The sequence below is a fragment of the Oncorhynchus mykiss genome, chromosome 15 (assembly GCF_013265735.2).
Source record: "Oncorhynchus mykiss isolate Arlee chromosome 15, USDA_OmykA_1.1, whole genome shotgun sequence".
Classification (NCBI taxonomy): Eukaryota; Metazoa; Chordata; class Actinopteri; order Salmoniformes; family Salmonidae; genus Oncorhynchus; species Oncorhynchus mykiss.
In genome coordinates this window covers 56,526,961-56,546,478 of record NC_048579.1, presented here as the reverse complement: position 1 = coordinate 56,546,478, position 19,518 = coordinate 56,526,961, and the positions used below count along the sequence as shown (strand labels likewise).

General features: G+C 42.1%; 1 protein-coding gene across 31 annotated transcripts in view; it reads right to left on the bottom strand.

The window, feature by feature from the left end:
* Positions 1–151: 151 nt before the first annotated feature.
* The window catches only part of LOC110490359 (CUGBP Elav-like family member 2), a 247,022-nt gene continuing 227,655 nt past the window's right edge, over positions 152–19,518 (bottom strand). For 6 of the 31 annotated variants that reach the window (XM_036944699.1, XM_036944692.1, XM_036944698.1 and 3 more), the window contains 6 exons: positions 16,522–16,653; positions 11,965–12,084; positions 7,256–7,453; positions 6,768–6,911; positions 6,413–6,584; positions 152–4,773 (listed from right to left, as the gene is read on the bottom strand). In XM_036944699.1, coding sequence (XP_036800594.1) covers positions 6,457–6,584; positions 6,768–6,911; positions 7,256–7,453; positions 11,965–12,084; positions 16,522–16,653 — 722 coding nt within the window. In that variant the 3' untranslated portion in view covers positions 152–4,773; positions 6,413–6,456. The remainder of the gene's footprint in view (positions 4,774–6,412; positions 6,585–6,767; positions 6,912–7,255; positions 7,454–11,964; positions 12,085–16,521; positions 16,654–19,518) is intronic. The other 25 variants (XM_036944708.1, XM_036944716.1, XM_036944714.1 and 22 more) reach the window with 15 other exon arrangements.

Sequence of the window (19,518 nt, the reverse complement as noted above, 5' to 3'; positions counted from 1 at the left end):
TGAAATCAACTGTACTATGTGTAAAACAAGGAACAAACACCAGAGAGGAAAAGGAGAGATTGAGACGTGAAACGTGGGGTTGTGTGAAACACTACGACATCAGACAGCCACTGGAACACGACAACAACAACAACACACACACAGAGACGAGTATTAGGAAAAATGGTTTAATATCGGAGACAGAAGCAAGTAACTGCATCACACAAGAACATACGTTTACAAAAATAATTCTGACTGCTTCAGCTACACAGTTAGTTCACAGGGGACAGAGAAACCAGAAAAATCTCAACAGTTAAAAGCAAAAACCTCTAATTAGCATCTTTTTTTAATGAAACTAATACATTAATCCACTGAAGGTGACTAAATATTTATATTCCTAATTGTCTTATCATGTAGACGTCACAATACAGAAGTTAAATGAAACTTACCGTTTTTTTTTTTTTGTATAGACAAACGGCTATAACTATTTATAAGCCAAAAAGAAACCAACACTCGCCTAACTCCTCTTTGCGAAAAGAACAACACTGAAGTACGGAAAAATAAGAAGTTAATTAATTAAAGAAACCAAGCCAAAGTTCTTCTAGAAAATCGTATATTAAAAGACAACGTTCTTGATGCCAGCTATAAATCATACTCGGGGAACCAGTCAACAAAGGTCAGGCCACATCATGAGGCCAGACAGGTTTGTTTTTCTAATAGTTTTTTTTGTTTCCTTTAATCTCCAGTATAAAAAGTTTCACTGGTACAAAATGCATAAGTACAATCATTTGTAGAAATAGGAAAGCCTGCATTTTTTTTGTACTTTTCCAATCCCATCCAATGACAGATTTCGAAGTGTTGTCAAACAAACATACAATACGCTTACAGAATCCACTGAAATGCATTGACTTTGGCTTCTCTCAAGACAATACTTAAAACTATTGAAATCCTTTAGAATCAAACAAAATTATATTAATCTACAGACAACAAGCTCTTTACGGCACAGAAAGAGAGAGAAAACAAACATTACCCCCCAAAACTAGACATAATAAGCCAAAATGCAAAGAAACTACAAGTTGTTTTTTATCCTTTAAAATGTCATTGTTTGATATAGCACTTTAGATAATAATAAATAAAAAAAAAGAGAACAGAGAACGGAACAGTGACAAGATTGAAAGATTACAACAAGCATCGGTGATGACAGCCCCTGAGATGTGAGGCACTCAACAGACACTCCTGTCTAACGGTCTGTCTGCGGAGGACACTCTTGTGCTTTTTCATAAACATCTAACAGACTGCAACTTCAATCAGACTACACTGTGCCAACCTGTGGTGTGTGTGTGTGTGTGTGTGTGTGTGTGTGTGTGTGTGTGTGTGTGTGTGTGTGTGTGTGTGTGTGTGTGTGTGTGTGTGTGTGTGTGTGTGAGCGAGCGAGCTGGGAATTGGGGGATGCTTAAGTTCTGTAAAAACACACACATCTCCCAAAGTATAAGTAGTTGGCTAAGGGATGAACCGAAAACAAACAGAAAAACCCAAGCCTCTACGCCTGCAACCCATTATGCTGCACCGTGAGTTGATGTAACTCTGTTGTCTGTTTATGTTGCCTAATGTATTTAGAGTGCAAAGATGTTCCTCACAGAGAGGATTCCTGAAGGGTCTGAGGCCTAATAGGGCAGCTGTCTTATAAGGAGTCTACAATCAGCTCACGTTAATGACAAAATGATCTATTAACATTGATATATGTGTAGTATGACATATTGGCAATCCTGATTACTTTTATGCAGGTAGTTAGAGCGGTTTTTATGGCATTACTCATGCTTACTGCTTTAGGAAATGTCAATTTGATATGCTATGGACTCAACTGAAGTTTGGCATTGACTTGGTCATCTGACATGGTAAAGGCTCTGCCTCTTGGCCGAGACGGTTGTTTTGCTGTCCAAGAACTGAACAAGATAGTTACCCTTTCATCTCATTTTATTTCCCCTGTCTGCACTTTACAAACCCTCCTCCATTTGGCTCGGTATTTCAAATAAACCTTGTTATTCTGTAAAAAGACGATGGAACAGATAACAGTAACTTATTTTCCCTTGGTTGTCAGTTTGAGAGCCACACTTAAAGAAGAAGGTGGCCATTTTGCCTCTCTACTCTGCGTTGTGGGACAAAATGGTGACACGCTTACCCAGAGTTGGAGAAGCTGGAGGTACAGTACAATACAGTACACTTAGACTTGGCAAACACCACCTACTTACATACAGATTTTTAGATCCGATTAGACAAGTCTTTCGATACAACACTCCCTGGTTAAGGCGACTGGTGAGTTTTTGTATAAAATAGTGCTGCGTTTTGCAGACCGTAAACTAGGTTTCCAGGGAAGGGAATCGGGGCAGTTTTACAGAATACTGAGACTGACGGACAGACAGCATTGTGTCATGTAAACGGATTGACTATGAGAATCTTGACGTAATACTTTGGCATCTCAACACTGTTTTGGCCAGTTACACTACATTACACAACATTTACAACAGGGCAAACATATTTCTGTAATAATGGTGTAATTACCAATACTGGTACATGTCCATAAGAAACTGTCAACTGAAGAAACAACAAAACCAAACAGCTGAAAATCATTCTGTACTATCAACGTTGTTTTGTCTGGGTCTGGGGAGGGTTTGAGGCTTGTGTGGGAAAGTCTTGCCCTTCACTTACCTTATGAAAGCAACGCATTCATGTTGTTTGAGGTGACACATACATGACCAGCAAATAATGATGCCCCTTCCCAGTCTGTAGCAACTTCAACTAAACACTTGTCCTTGATTTAGGTTATAATGAGAGAGATGAAGCTTAAAATAAGGCTTGCAATTTGTCAAAGCGAAAGGATGAAGCGAGAGTGTTTGGCGAGAATGTGTGTTCATGTGAGTGTTCATGTAAAGGCTTGTGATAAGGCTTTGAAGAATGCTCGGTATAATGGCTCATGTGAGAACTGTCTGTGTGAGTGACATGTTGATAGAGAGAGCGTGTGAACAGTAATGTAAAGACTGGTGGGCAGGAACATGGAAACTGGACTGTAGAGGCGTACACACTCAGGGGCTCTCAATCACAACAACAAAGTAAAGTCAACTGTGAGGTCTGCTTGAGTGTGTGTACGTGCGAGTGGGTGTGTGTGTATATATATATATATATATAATATATATGACACATGGGCACTTTTTACATCTTTACAAAAAAAAAGCTAAACATGAACAGTTTCAGGCAACAAGACCACAGAATAGCAAGTTAACAAACTCTTTTTTTAAATCTATATTTTTACATATGAGGGATCCATACAAAACACTTAATAAAATACCCATGTTATCAAATCATTTGACCAGAAATACACTGACGCGCTATAGACAGAATGTACCTTCAAGTTTTGGCACTAAACTCCACCAATCTTGTCTTTTTTTTCTTTATAAGAAAAGAAAATGACATTTATAATGAACAACAAAACACATCTAAATATTGTTTCCCACGATAGAAATAAAATGATATTAACATTGATGCTTCACAAGCCGACATGTTATATATATATATATATATTTATATATTCATATATATATATATTTTTTTTAAATTTTATATAGCTAATTACCCAACAAGAAATTTTGCAAATTGGGACTGCTTAAAATAAAAAAGACAAAATGAACAATTATAATAGTATTCATATGAAAGGCTTTGTCTATTGTTCATGTAAACAGATTTTTTTTTTAGTCTTCTCTTTTAAAACATGAGACACTTAAGACCGTTAGACTTGTAATGAAACCAAAACTAAACTCACAAGAAGCACCAACGTTAACGCGGGTTACAGGTCATTTCTTCTTTTTTTTTCGCTCTATAATTTAAACAGTAGAAAATATAGGTCATTTCTTTATCATGTGCATTTAAACCACGGATTGTCTATCTGTGAGTCAGTTCAGCAAAAGGTGACACGTAGGTAGCATTTCTCCCCCCAAACAGGGCAAGTCTTTTTTTGTTGACATTTTTGTAATACCTTAAACTACTCTAGAAAAAAGTGGTTCTATATATACTTTAATGAGAAACAGAGCCACTTAAAATGGCCTTATCAAAAAACTTTACACTGCCTGAAAAATGTAAAAACAATTACAGAGCTCTGAGAGAGTCTAATATTGATCAGACAGTTTTTATTCAGAACTGTTTGGAAGTAGTCTATTTTTCATGGACACCGACAGTGTCTGCTTCTGGCCTCATATTGCCAGTGGAGCCAGAAACAAGACAGCATGCCAATCCCTGTGCTGAACTTTCAAGTTTACTTTAAATGAAAAAAGGAACAAAAAACGAAACCCAACATAAAAGAAGGAAACTAAACCTAACTAAATAAATCTAATGGAAATCATTTTGCCACAGGGTTGTTCTGTTTTTAAAAAGAAACGTTTTGTTTTTGTCTGTAAGAGTTCAGTCTTTTTGTATGAATGATGCTATACTTCTTCACATTGATTCGCTCCCCCCCCCCCCCCCCCCCCCTCCTCCCTCCCGCCCTCCTTCATGCACAATGTACCCCATTTACCCCACCTCCCCAAAATATAACAAAATGAGGTCACATGCAAAAAAAGTCCAAAAAGGTCACGCTAAGTTCAAAAGGTCAGTAGGCGGAGACCAGGTTATGATCAGGTGAGCTCAGAAAAGACATCAGAAAACAATGACGGGACGATGAGACTTTTTGTATTTTTTGGGTTTTTGGACGCCACGCCACAGAGACATGCTAGGCAAACGATGAGCTAACAGGCATGGAGATGGGTTCTATAGGAAGAAAACAGGGGAGAGGAGAGAGTTACACACAGGACAGAGAGCCAGGGCACCACATTACTACAGCATTAAAATCAGGGGAACAACACACAACAAAACAACAATGTAAACCACCAGGTCATAAGGTCAACACCACAATTTTATATCTCTCGCTATTTTTTTTTTTTTTTTTTTTTTTTACAAAAATGATTTACAATTTGGATTAATACTAACAGACACACATTTACTGTACAAACACATTATCACACACTCATACACAGAGCAGCCAAAGTTATATCCATCAGTACCACATGCTCCTGGAGAGCAAGGAGGATGGATTGTCATTTGGGAGAAACTGTTGAAAAGTTTTTGTACAGTACAAACGAACGAAACATAACGAAACAAACACGTGAACAAAAAAACGAAACGCAAGGAAAGGTTGAAATTTGACAGGTGAAGTACCGATACTGATGGGGAGAGAGGGAGAGAGAGAGAAAGAGCTGATCACGGACAGATGTGATGCACAGACAGAGAGAGGTGTATGACAGTGAAGGGAGCAGAGGCAGAGCGAGGTGTGAACGTGGCTCTGTTCTAGAGAATTCTACAGTTCCGAATTTCAGAAGACTACTCGACAAGGTTCTATTCTAACGGATTCGGTTCTTTATAGGATTCCAATAACTTAACGATAGGCAATAAATAAAATCATTTTTTTCTGAGGCAGTAAGAATTTTGTATAAAAATAGAACTGCTTTTTTTACAAATAAAATGTACAGGCCTGTGGCTTTCGCTACTTTGAATTAATTTTTTTATCTCTCAAGAAACATCAAGTATTTTCAGTTAACTTCCCACCCATACATTTTTTTATCTCATAGCCTTCATCAGATTCTGGATGTTACTTTAAAAATGTTCTACACAATATCCCTTTCAACAAAGACCAATGTGATCTGACCCAGAAAATCGTAGTTTGCTAACATTGTTTTAGTGTGAAATAAACATTCTTCACATAAAGAAATGACTGGAGTCATGATAATAATGAAATAGAGGACTGTATGGGATGCTGTCGTTGACTGACTAACAGGTGAGAGGCCACTAAGTTTTGTTTTTTAACCCTTTGTTCCCTGGTGTCTGTCAGCAGGCATCAGGGGTCAGAGAAGCAGCGGTGGTTGGCCCGGGAAACCAACACCAGGAGGTCAAGGGTCATGTGCATATCGGTGCGTGGTGTGTCAGAAATGAACCCTTTATATCGACATTTTATCAGGCCTCAGGTTCACAAAGAGAACAAACAAAACCATATAGCTTGTTTTTTTTTCTTACTCTGTTTTTGGAGTAATGAAATTCTTCTGATAACAGTATATAAATAATCACGTAGAAAATTAAATATGTTTTACAACTGAAAAAGCTACCGATGATAGCTACTTTTTTTTTAAAAAGTGGTACAAAATAAAGGTGGTAATGGAAGCATTAATGTGAAAGATAATACAAAAAAAATGATAATAGTAATAATAAATAATACTGCTGAACAAAAAAGCTAAAAATAAAAAAAGCTCAAGGAGAAAGTAGTGCCTCCCTCTGGTGGTCAAATGTTTTCCCCCCCCTCCCTCCACTTCCCTCCCCCCGTCCCTGTGTAGAGGTCGTGGCTCGTACGGGGACTTACCCTAGCAGTGGTAACATGGGAGCAGATAGGCCCTAGTGCTAAGATCAGTATGGTTTGCTGTCGTTCTTGGAGCGCTTGAGCTGCACCTTCAGCCTCTTCATGCCGATCTGGAAGCCATTCATGGCCTGGATGGCTGCCTGCGCCGACACAGGATTGTCATAGCTGACGAAGCCTGGGAGGCAGAGAAGGAAATGGACCGGGTACAAGAGAAGAGAGAGGGAGAGCGAGTTAGAGAGAGAGAGGGTGCCCAAAAGGATGTAAAAGACGTAGAAGAAACTCAAATGATTGAAAAGGAATACAACATGTAATTCATACACAGGTGTATGTGTGTGTTGGTGCATTTGTGCTGATGTACCGAAGCACTTGCTCAGGTTTGTCTGTTTGTCAATGAAGACTTTGGCAGAGACCACATTTCCAAAAGGCATGAACATCTGCAGGATGTCCTGGTCCCCAAACTCCTGGGGCAGGTGGTAGATGAACAGGTTGGCACCTTCAGGCCCTAACAGGAGAGAGACATGGGACAGTAGCGGGTAAGGGTTAAACCCAGAGACATACAGAGTGAAGAGATTATAGAGAGTTAATGCAATTTATCCCACTATGCTCTCCCCTCTACCCTCAGTGCCCAACCTGTTTTCTGGCTACCCGTGGTTAGTATCGTTGTTGCATTAGTAATCTCACTAGAAAGCTTATGGCTGTACTGGGAGTGCATACCTCTCTCCCAACACTCCACCGCTTGATTCCTTCACTTCCCCCTCAACTCTCCAGAACCCCCTCCACCCTCCTGTCTCTTCCTTCCCCCTGTCCCTTCCCTCCGCCCCCTGGCTCCACCCCACGCCCACTGACCCTCTTTCTGGCTGCCGGCGGCACCTTGCTGCTGCAGCAGGGACTGGCTGTAGAGGGTGGGCAGGGCTGCGGCTGCATACTGCTGGATCCCTGAGTAGGCCTGTGTGAGCGCGTCCATGGTGCCCGCCGTGCCGTTGGTCAGCCCCGCGCCGCCCAGGCCTCCGTTCAGGGCCGCCATACCTGAGAGCATGTGAGCAACTTTACATAAAACCCAACAGTACAAAAAGAAGAGTGCACTTACTCATTATACATACAGTACACACATTATACATACAGTACACTCATTATACATACAGTACACTCATTATACATACAGTACACTCATTATACATACAGTACACACATTATACATACAGTACACTCATTATACATACAGTACACTCATTATACATACAGTACACTCATTATACATACAGTACACTCATTATACATACAGTACACTCATTATACATACAGTACACTCATTATACATACAGTACACTCATTATACATACAGTACACACATTATACATACAGTACACTCATTATACATACAGTACACTCATTATACATACAGTACACTCATTATACATACAGTACACTCATTATACATACAGTACACTCATTATACATACAGTACACTCATTATACATACAGTACACTCATTATACGTACACTACACAACTTATACATACAGTACACACATTATACATACAGTACACTCATTATACATACAGTACACACTCATTATACATACAGTACACACTCATTATACATACAGTACACACATTATACATACAGTACACTCATTATACATACAGTACACTCATTATACATACAGTACACACTCTATACATACAGTACACACATTATACATACACTACACACTCATTATACATACACTACACACATTATACATACAGTACACTCATTATACATACAGTACACACATTATACATACAGTAAACTCATTATACATACAGTACACACTCATTATACTTACACTACACACATACATTATACGTACACTACACACATTATACATACAGTACACTCATTATACATACAGTACACACTCATTATACATACACTACACACTCATTATACATACAGTACACACACATTATACATACACTACACACATTACACACACATTATACATGCAGTACACACATTATACATACACTACACACATTATACATGCACTACACACTCATTATACATACAGTACACACTCATTATACATACAGTACACACTCATTATACATACACTACACACATTACACACACACACTCAACATACACATTCACTCTACATACATATACAGTGGGGAGAACAAGTATTTGATACACTGCCGATTTTGCAGGTTTTCCTACTTACAAAGCATGTAGAGGTCTAATTTTTATCATAGGTACACTTCAACTGTGAGAGACGGAATCTAAAACAAAAATCCAGAAAATCACATTGTATGATTTTTAAGGAATTAATTTGCATGACATAAGTCATGCAATAAAAGCAGAACTTAATATTTCGTACAATTACAGAGATCATACGTTTCCTGTAGTTCTTGACCAGGTTTGCACACACTGCAGCAGGGGTTTGGCCCACTCCTCCATACAGACCTTCTCCAGATCCTTCAGGTTTCGGGGCTGTCGCTGGGCAATATGGACTTTCAGCTCCCTCCTAAGATTTTCTATTGGGTTCATTTTTGGAGACTGGCTAGGCCACTCCAGGACCTTGAGATGCTTCTTACGGAGCCACTCCTTAGTTGCCCTGGCTGTGTGTTTCGGGTCGTTGTCATGCTGGAAGACCCAGCCACGACCCATCTTCAATGCTGTTACTGAGGGAAGGAGGTTGTTGGCCAGGATCTCGCGATACATGGCCCCATCCAGTGCAGTCGTCCTGTCCCCTTTGCAGAAAAGCATCCCCAAAGAATGATGTTTCCACCTCAATGCTTCAAGGTTGGGATGGTGTTCTTGGGGTTGTACTCATCCTTCTTCTTCCTCCAAACACGGCGAGTGGAGTTTAGACCAAAAAACTATATTTTTGTCTCATCAGACCACATGACCTTCTCCCATTCCTCCTCTGGATCATCCAGATGGTCATTGGCAAACTTCAGATGGGCCTGGATATGCGCTGGCTTGAGCAGGGGGACCTTGCGTGCGCTGCAGGATTTTAATCCATGACGGCGTAGTGTGTTACTAATGGTTTTCTTTGAGACTGTGGTCCCAGCTCTCTTCAGGTCATTGACCAGGTCCTGCCGTGTAGTTCTGGGCTGATCCCTCACCTTCCTCATGATCATTGATGCCCCACGAGGTGAGATCTTGCATGGAGCCTCAGACCGAGGGTGATTGACCGTCATCTTGAACTTCTTCCATTTTCTAATAATTGCGCCAACAGTTGTTACCTTCTCACCAAGCTGCTTGCCTATTGTCCTGTAGCCCATCCCAGCCTTGTGCAGGTCTATAATTGTATCCCTGATGTCTTTACATAGCTCTCTGGTCTTGGAGAGGTTGGAGTCTGTTTGATTGAGTGTGTCTTTTATACAGGTAACGAGTTCAAACAGGTGCAGTTAATACAGGTAATGAGTGGAGAACAGGAGGACTTCTTAAAGAAAAACTAACAGGTCTGTGAGAGCCGGAATTCTTACTGGTTGGTAGGTGATCAAATACTTATATCATGCAACAAAATGCAAATGAATTACTTAAAAATCATCCGATGTGATTTTCTGGATTTTTGTTTTAGATTCCGTCTCTCAAAGTTGAAGTGTAGTTATGATAAAAATTACAGACCTCTACATGCTTTGTAAGTAGGGAAACCTGCAAAATCGGCAGTGCATCAAATACTTGTTCTTCCCACTGTAAACACACACACACATATTCATTCAACATACACTGACACACACACACACACACACACACACACACACACACACACACACACACACACACACACACACACACACACACACACACTCAACATCCCACTCACTCACTCACTCACTCTACATACATAGACACACAATGTAAAACACATTTCATACAGGATATGTAAATATATGCACAAAATATTTATTTTATCTCTCACACACACATAATACACTTGTCCTACATGTAATAGACATTAAAACACATAACACAGAGGTGAATGGAGAGCCTGGCCTGACCCATGCAAACTGGAACACCACAGCAGAAATAAGCAGCCAGTCGCTGAAATATCACCATGACAACATCCCTAGCCCCCCACCCCACACACACAAGACACTCAAGGCCTAACGTATGAGTTTAACATCCACACTTCAGAACCCGCTAGTGTACTCAAAAAACAATATCTCAATATTGGCTCAATCTATCGCTCTCTGCCATTTTCACCACTCACACAGAGGAGAAATCACCTCACTACTGTTAGACCAATCAGACCCCAGACCAACAATGTCAAACACCAATCAAATGGCACGTCCCTGGCATCAAACGGCATGCCCCCATTCTTATTTGGCCATTTAGAGGGTAACGACGAGCAGCAAGGTTAAAAAGGACAGCTGCACTTGTTAGTGTGGCTTCACTGCCTAGCAGGGCAACAGTGTGAGGGGATCGATATTCCCAAATGACCCGCCGCCCGCCACCATCTGACAGAGAGGTAAATGATGACCACGGCGCTGGAAATTATAGGTCACTCATTTATTCAGGAATAATTGCACCGTTGACCTTTACGATTCAATTAAAGCCTAGATGTGCTTCAATGAAAGAAGGAGGGGAAAGGGGGGGGGGGATCAATGTGAAACTGGCATTCTCATCGTGTTTGAGCGGAGGGGGGCTTTATAAAGCGGATTTGGCAACTCTAGGAGAAGCAGGAAAAGGTCAGGGGAGAATATGTGGAGAATGGGCTGGTTTTACAGGATCTCTGCTGTCATAACAACCCTGATTAAGGCGACACACTTTGACTTTCCCCCAGAGGTGTAGCAGGACATGACAGGACAGAGACTTAAGTGTGGCCATCAGAGAAACTCACTGGCTACTGTACGACTACTGGGACACAGCTCATCTCATACACGTAGACTTATACCTTATTAAGGCCACTTCTGTATTCTTCCAAGAGTTGCAGAATATTTTCTTCTCTTCACCTCTACTAAAAAAGTGTTTTCGTTTTTTTGTTGTTGAAAAAAATGTACCTCTACTTACACACGAGGGTGCAGATTCACCAGTGACACGTACACGACACCCCACAGACGTGGAGCGGCACCAGCACGCGGACAAAGCGACAGCACAAACAGCAGCACTCTTACAACAGGCACCACCCCGTGTGACACAACCAGGAAGCGGATGGGTTCATGAATAAATGGATGGATGTATTGGTAGCCGTGGTCTTTGTGAGGATGTGGTGGGTTGGGTTGGGGGGGGGGGGGGGGGTGCAGCCTGGAGCATAAAGCCAGGCTGAACAGGTGATTTCTCAGGGAGCGGACACAGAGGGACGCCACATGGCAACCACGGGCATAGTTTGAGGGTCACAGTGACAGATGTTTGGATCCGGGACTTGGGTGGAATTTGATAGTGTTTAGAGTACCGTCTTTAGATCATTACCAGTATTATTATTCATGTTTGTAACACAGACTGGAGGTGGTTTCTAGATATGACGTTCCTCTGCAACAGCAGCGTATCCCTGTGTCTGAGTGATGGCGATGGCGGTGGTGGTGAGATGAGTGGTGAGCGGCCGATGGTCGGTGAATACTCACTGTTGACGCTACCTGCTAGTGCATTAATGTTGTTCAGACCCATGGTGGCGCCAGCCAGGCCCTGCAGAGTGCCCAGAGAGGTCAGAGAGTTCATGCCCGAGGAGTTGGCTGTGGTGCCCGCTGTCGGGAAGAGAGGATACCAGGGGGAGGAGGAGGAGAGGAAGGAGTGGGCAAGAGAGGGAGGGAGAAAAAGAGGAAGGAAGAACAAGACAACAAGCACGCGCGTTAGAGAAGCGGAGGCATCCAATTGGACGTTTTAGTGATATAAGCAACAACATCCTCCCTGCTCAGACAAACTGGAGCTGGGGAGAGTGGCAGGCAGGAAGTACATATCTCTGCCCTCATTCAACACCGAAAGTCCTAAAAATGAGTGTAGCTGCCATGTAACATATAAATATCCCTCACACATGTGAATGCAGAGCACGATGAACACAGTAGTTGTGGACGCGTGTGTAGCGATGAAAAGGTGAGGGACTGGGTTGTTCCTTCGTGAAGCGGTCATGTAACGACCAAACCTAAAGCAGGCAGACAGGCAGGCAAGAGCGCCAGACGACCAACTAGACCCTACGCTAGAGTCCTGCTTAGGATCCCTAAGTATGATATAAGTATGACAGAGATATATCTCGGCATACATGTTACATGTTTTTTTTTTTTTTTTACAAGGTTCATTTAGCCCTAGAACAGAGACACAGACACACACAGACACGATTGGGACACACACACAGACACGATTGGGACACACACACAGACACGATTGTGACACACACACAGACACGATTGTGACACACACACAGACATGATTGTGACACACACACAGACCCGATTGTGACACACACAAATACAAAAGAACAGATCATGAGTGACAAGATCATGCCTAAGTGCTACATGGTCCCTAAGTACAATGTGAGTGAATAACAATTGTCTTTTACAGACGTTTATTTGATTGTCCAGAAAGTGTCCATCTTCCAGTGGACATATTGTCCACACACCCCTCATGTCCAGTCACACTTACCCTGCGTCAGAAAAAGAGGATATCTTAAAATAGACTTAGTACAAATGAAAAGCAAGACAGTCTCTCAATGGTAAATTGTCTGTCTTTATTAAATTGATACTAATATTCCGTCGAAATGTCATTGGTGGAGAGTGTCGCCTTTCATTGGCACTGAGCAGAGCGTGCACTAATAATGTAGCTCTAGTAACCACAGAACACATGAGAGTGAGCGAGAGAGCAGAATTCACATTCAAACCTATGCTAAGCAGATGGGTGAAAGCAGGGAGCAGGACAGGCAAAGGGTGATGGGTTCATGAGAGAGAGACACTAAACAAAGCTCTTATTCACGCTCGGTTACTTGCTACTCCAGAAAAGACAGCAACCAGGGAACTGGAGGAGCAAGGCAGGGAGGACGAGAGAGAGACGACAAATGGAGTGAAAGAGAGAGAGGGAGGGAAGAAAAAGAAATATAATAAGAATAAGAGAGAGAATAGAATAAGAGAGAAAAAAGGGAGCAGAATCATATAAAAGCAGAGCGAGAGAGCAGAATAAGAGGAAAGCAGAGAGAGAGAGAGAGAGAGAGCAGAATAAGATAAAAGCAGAGAGAGAGAGAGAGCAGAATAAGATAAAAGCAAAGAGAGAGAGCAGAATAAGATAAAAGCAGAAAGAGAGAGAGCAGAATAAGAGGAAAGCAGAGAGAGAGAGAGAGAGCAGAATAAGATAAAAGCAGAAAGAGAGAGAGCAGAATAAGATAAAAGCAAAGAGAGAGAGCAGAATAAGATAAAAGCAGAAAGAGAGAGAGCAGAATAAGAGGAAAGCAGAGAGAGAGCAGAATAAGATAAAAGCAGAGAGAAAAAAGAGAGCAGAATAAGAGGAAAGCAGAGAGAGAGAGAGAGAGAGCAGAATAAGATAAAAGCAGAGAGAGAGAGAGAGCAGAATAAGATAAAAGCAAAGAGAGAGAGCAGAATAAGATAAAAGCAGAAAGAGAGAGAGCAGAATAAGAGGAAAGCAGAGAGAGAGAGAGAGAGCAGAATAAGATAAAAGCAGAAAGAGAGAGAGCAGAATAAGAGGAAAGCAGAGAGAGAGAGCAGAATAAGATAAAAGCAGAGAGAAAAAAGAGATCAGAATAAGATAAAAGCAAAGAGAGAGAGAGAGCAGAATAAGATAAAAGCAGAAAGAGAGAGAGCAGAATATGAGGAAATCAGAGAGAGAGAGAGAGCAGAATAAGATAAAAGCAGAGAGAGAGAGAGATAGCAGAATAAGATAAAAGCAAAGAGAAAGAGCAGAATAAGATAAAAGCAGAAAGAGAGCAGAATAAGAGGAAAGCAGAGAGAGAGAGAGAGAGAGCATAATAAGATAAAAGCAGAAAGAGAGATAGCAGCATAAGAGGAAAGCAGAGAGAGAGAAAAGGAGAGAAAGAGAGAATAATAAGAGGAAAGCAGAGAGAGAGAGAGAGGGCAGAATAAGATAAAAGCAGAAAGAGAGAGCAGAATAATAATAAAATCAGAGTGAGAGAAAAAGAGAGAAAGAGAGAATAATAAGAGAAAAGCAGAGAGAGAGAGAGAAAGAACAGAATAAGAGAAAAGCAGAGAGAGAGAGAAAGAGCAGAATAAGAGAAAAGCAGAGAGAGAGAGAGAGAAAGAGCAGAATAAGATAAAAGCAAAGAGAGAGAGAGAGAGCAGAATAAGAGAAAAGCAGAGAAAGAGAGAGAGAGAGAAAGAGCAGAATAAGAGAAAAGCAGAGAGAGAAAGAGAAGAATAAGAGAAAAACAGAGAGAGAGAGAGAGCAGAATAAGATAAAAGCAGAAAGATAGAGAGAGCAGAATAAGATGAAATCAGAGAGAGAGAGAGAGAGAGCAGAATAAGATAAAAGCAGAAAGAGAGAGCAGAATAAGATAAAAGCAGAAAGATAGAGAGAGAGCAGAATAAGAGGAAAGCAGAGAGAGAGAGAGAGAGAGAGAGCAGAATAAGATAAAGCAGAAAGAGAGAGAGAGCGCAGAATAAGATACAAGCAGAAAGAGAGAGAGAGAGCAGAATAAGATAAAAGCAGAAAGAGAGAGAGAGAGAGCAGAATAAAATAAAAGCAGAAAGAGAGAGAGAGAGCAGAATAAGATAAAAGCAGAGAGAGAAAGAGCAGAATAAGAGAAAAGCAGAGAGAGAGAGAGAGAGCAGAATAAGATAAAAGCAAAGAGAGAAAGAGAGCAGAATAAGAGAAAAGCAGAGAGAGAGAGCAGAATAAGAGAAAAGCAGAGAGAGAGAGAGAGAGAGCAGAATAAGATAAAAGCAAAGAGAGAAAGAGAGCAGAATAAGATTAAATCAAAGAGAGAGAGCAGAATAAGAGAAAAGCAGAGAGTAGAATAAGAGAAAAGCAGAGAGAGCGAGAGAGAGAGCAGAATAAAAGAAAAGCAGAGAGAGAGCAGAATAAGAGAAAAGCAGAATAAGAGAAAAGCAGAGAGCGAGAGAGAGAGCAGAATAAAAGAAAAGCAGAGAGAGAGAGCAGAATAAGAGAAAAGCAGAATAAGAGAAAAGCAGAGAGCGAGAGAGAGCAGAATAAGAGAAAAGCAGAAAGAGAGAGAGAGAGCAGAATAAGAGAACAGCAGAGAGAGAGCAGAATAAGAGAACAGCAGAGAGAGATCAGAATAAGAGAAAAGCAGAGAGAGAGAGAGAGAGAGCAGAATAAGAAAACAACAGAGAGAGATCAGAATGAGAGAAAAGTAGAGAGAGAGCAGAATAAGAGAACAGCAGAGAGCAGAATAAGATAAAAGCAGAGAGAGAGAGCAGAATAAGAGAACAGCAGAGAGAGCAGAATAAGATAAAAGCAGAGAGAGAGAGAGAGCAGAATAAGAGAACAGCAGAGAGAGAGAAAGCAGGAGAGTGAAGAAGAGGAATAGAAGGAGAGCAAAGTGTCTCAATGTGACCTAGATGAACCCATCTCCTCCAGAGACTGCGGCTGTCTGTCTCTCTAGTCGCCAGACCCTGGCCATGTCCAGAGGCAGATCACACACGACACATAAAGGTTCCAACAACCATCCCTCCCCCGGAAACAATTCCACTGCACTTAAAGTTCCCGTGTCTCAGAGGGCTTGTGAAGCGAAGAGACGAGAGTCACTTTAAAGGCACAACAAACCCACACAAACAACCACACCCACCCACAGACAACTCAGTGTGGAAACCGAACACAGACGACATTGAGCTGTAGTACGTTATACACACAACGCGTGGGACAAGGAATGATATGGCCGTATGGTGTACATGACACGGTGAGGAGGTGAAGTGCTGTCAGACACAGACACGCAGGCAGGCGCCGGGACGAACACTGCATGTGGTCCCCGTGGTAACAGTAACACAATAACAAAACGCAGAGGTGGCGGACACACACCATGGAGCGATATCTTGTGGGTGTCGACGGCAATGACTACTGATGGTGATGAAGATGGTTCGATCATCAGCAATGATGACGAAGATGATGGTATTGCTGACGACAGTGAAAATGATGGTGGTGGTAGGACAGGAGGGCAGGTGTCCCCCGCGTTTGACCCCCCCCCCCCCCCTCTGAAGCGGCGTTACCTGGGCTGGCCAGCGCTCCGAGGGAGGCCGCGTTGGAGGACAGGGGGTTTGCGTTGGGGCCGGCTGAGTTTTGGGCCGCCGCTGCTGCCGCTGCTAAAGTGGCCAGGTTCTGCAACTGCAGAGCACTCATACCTGGAGGAGAGGAGCCAGAGAGGGTGTTGTCAAACCTGGGGACCACGTCTGGACCGCATCCGAACCGGGTGCTAACCGCGTGGGCGCCGAAGGAGAGGCGTGTACTCGGGTTGACAAGCTGAGTGTTACTCATGAATGGTGGTTGAGGTGGAAAGTGCTACAATACAATACTATCACTTCTCGATGCTAATCTTAGGCCACTATTCGGGGGAGGGGGGGCATGTCAAGATATGACCAATTCCAGACAGATTCCAGACATTCCTGACAGGCTGGACATAAAATCCTGCAAGGGGGAAGAGAGACGGCACTGGCAACCGCCTGTCCAAGCTCTTCCATAAACACCTGTGGTCTATCTCAAGGTGTCATCTACCCTACTTTGTCTAGCTTCCTGTTTGATTCTATTGTTGTCTTTTACAGATAACAAGGTGTAGTATAACAAGGCATTTGGACTCTACATTAACATAGAGCTTTGTTGTCTGTGCTGTGAGGTTTCTGGGGCTAGTAATTCATCAACATGTACAGTATGTAACTCTAATCTAGTATGTAGGCTAACTGTAACCTGGTTTACTCATTAGCTACATGGCATTAGCATATGGGCCATTACTTAAGCATAATTAATGAGGCCATGCCAGCTTCTGACTGATGATAAAGTAACGACCATTAGACACCTCCAGGGGTGGTCAACTCTGCACCGTGTGTGACAGCAGCGTGGGTGTGTGTGAGAGAGAGAAAGTGTGTACGTGAGCCGTTGGTGTGTATGAATGCATGCATGTGTGTGTCAGACAGAGCGCGTGTGTGTGAATAGAGAAATATGGCGTAGTAGGTTTGGCTTACTGAGAGACAGCTGGACAAGGCTCCATAAAGCAGACAGACTCACTCTGTAGAACAGAGCAATGGAGCCCCAACGACCAACTCACAGAGAGAACTACGCCCGTTTATATAACACTCCTATGGACCCAGGAAAGAGGGACGGACACCGTGTCAAATGTGAGGTATGTGTCGTATATACAGTCTGAATGTATATACAGTACCATGAATATACACACACACAAACATACACACACACACACACGCACACACAACATCACATGAACGAGACACCATGAAGAAAAATTCAGAGCTTGGCACCTGGGTGAATGGTTTAAGGGGGTTAGGGGGTTTATGTTTTCACTGAACAGTTTTCATTGGACCCAGATGGCTAAACCCAGCTTGACCAATAAAGAGAAGGCGCTAGAATAATTGGCTAGTGAGGCGCTCGTGTCCCGATAGGCCCGTCTGACAGCGTGAAATAACAAGTGATGAAATCTTCCGTCTCCTCTTCTTCCGGGAACAGCCTGATCAGAATGTCCCGTTTCTGTGGTTGCCGTGACGACCGGTCTGGACAGGAGGTGTGTGTGTGACGCAGTCACAGTCCAGACCTCTCATGCGATAAACAACACGTGTACATCCGCCAGCTGTCTGTTGTTGTCTACTCATATACATGCTGTTGTCTACTCATATACATGCTGTTGTCTACTCATATACATGCTGTTGTCTACTCATATACATGCTGTTGTCTACTCATATACATGCTGTTGTCTACTCATATACATGCTGTTGTCTACTCATATACATGCTGTTGTCTACTCATATACATGCTGTTGTCTACTCATATACATGCTGTTGTCTACTCATATACATGCTGTTGTCTACTCATATACATGCTGTTGTCTACTCATATACATGCTGTTGTCTACTCATATACATGCTGTTGTCTACTCATATACATGCTGTTGTCTACTCATATACATGTTGTTGTCTACTCATATACATGCTGTTGTCTACTCATATACATGCTGTTGTCTACTCATATACATGCTGTTGTCTACTCATATACATGCTGTTGTCTACTCATATACATGCTGTTGTCTACTCATATACATGCTGTTGTCTACTCATATACATGCTGTTGTCTACTCATATACATGCTGTTGTCTACTCATATACATGCTGTTGTCTACTCATATACATGCTGTTGTCTACTCATATACATGCTGTTGTCTACTCATATACATGCTGTTGTCTACTCATATACATGCTGTTGTCTACTCATATACATGCTGTTGTCTACTCATATACATGCTGTTGTCTACTCATATACATGCTGTTGTCTACTCATATACATGCTGTTGTCTACTCATATACATGCTGTTGTCTACTCATATACAGGCCGTTGACCTCAGAAAAGAGCAGGCTGGGGAAAAGAATCCCTATTTCCAAGAAAACACAGTTCTGTTCTTCACAACCTTCACATTATAAATATATTTTGTAGCACATTGTGAAAAACTTGTTATAACCAGTCATCCTGATAAACAACAACATTCTTATAAAACACATCTCTATAAGATAACTTATAATCTTAGTAGCATAGCCCTTTTAAAGAAACTAATTTGTCACAGAGTGCTTAAGTGGTAAGGAAAAACTCCTAAAGCAGAAAAACCTGAAGAGGAACCAGACAGACCCGAGAAGAGCGCATCTTCTTCAGTCTGATAAACTATGATGAAAGCCACGGTATGTGCTGTGTTAGAAGTGGTCCCTATGGTATTGTATAACACACTGTATTTTTCCACTCTGCGGATGGAGGGCAGCGCTGTCGAGTGGCTTTGTCACTTTGTGGGTTTAGAGTGGAGCAGATGACTCAATCAGGCTCGGCTGAGTGGAAAGACACTGATCTGACCCTAGACTCTATACACTCAGTCAGTCAGTCAGTCAGTCAGACACCCACACACACACACACAATCCCCCCCCCCCACACACACACACTGATGGGAGGCCTAATGCCACTTAATCAAACAAAACAGGGAGGATTATAGCACTATTCCCTAG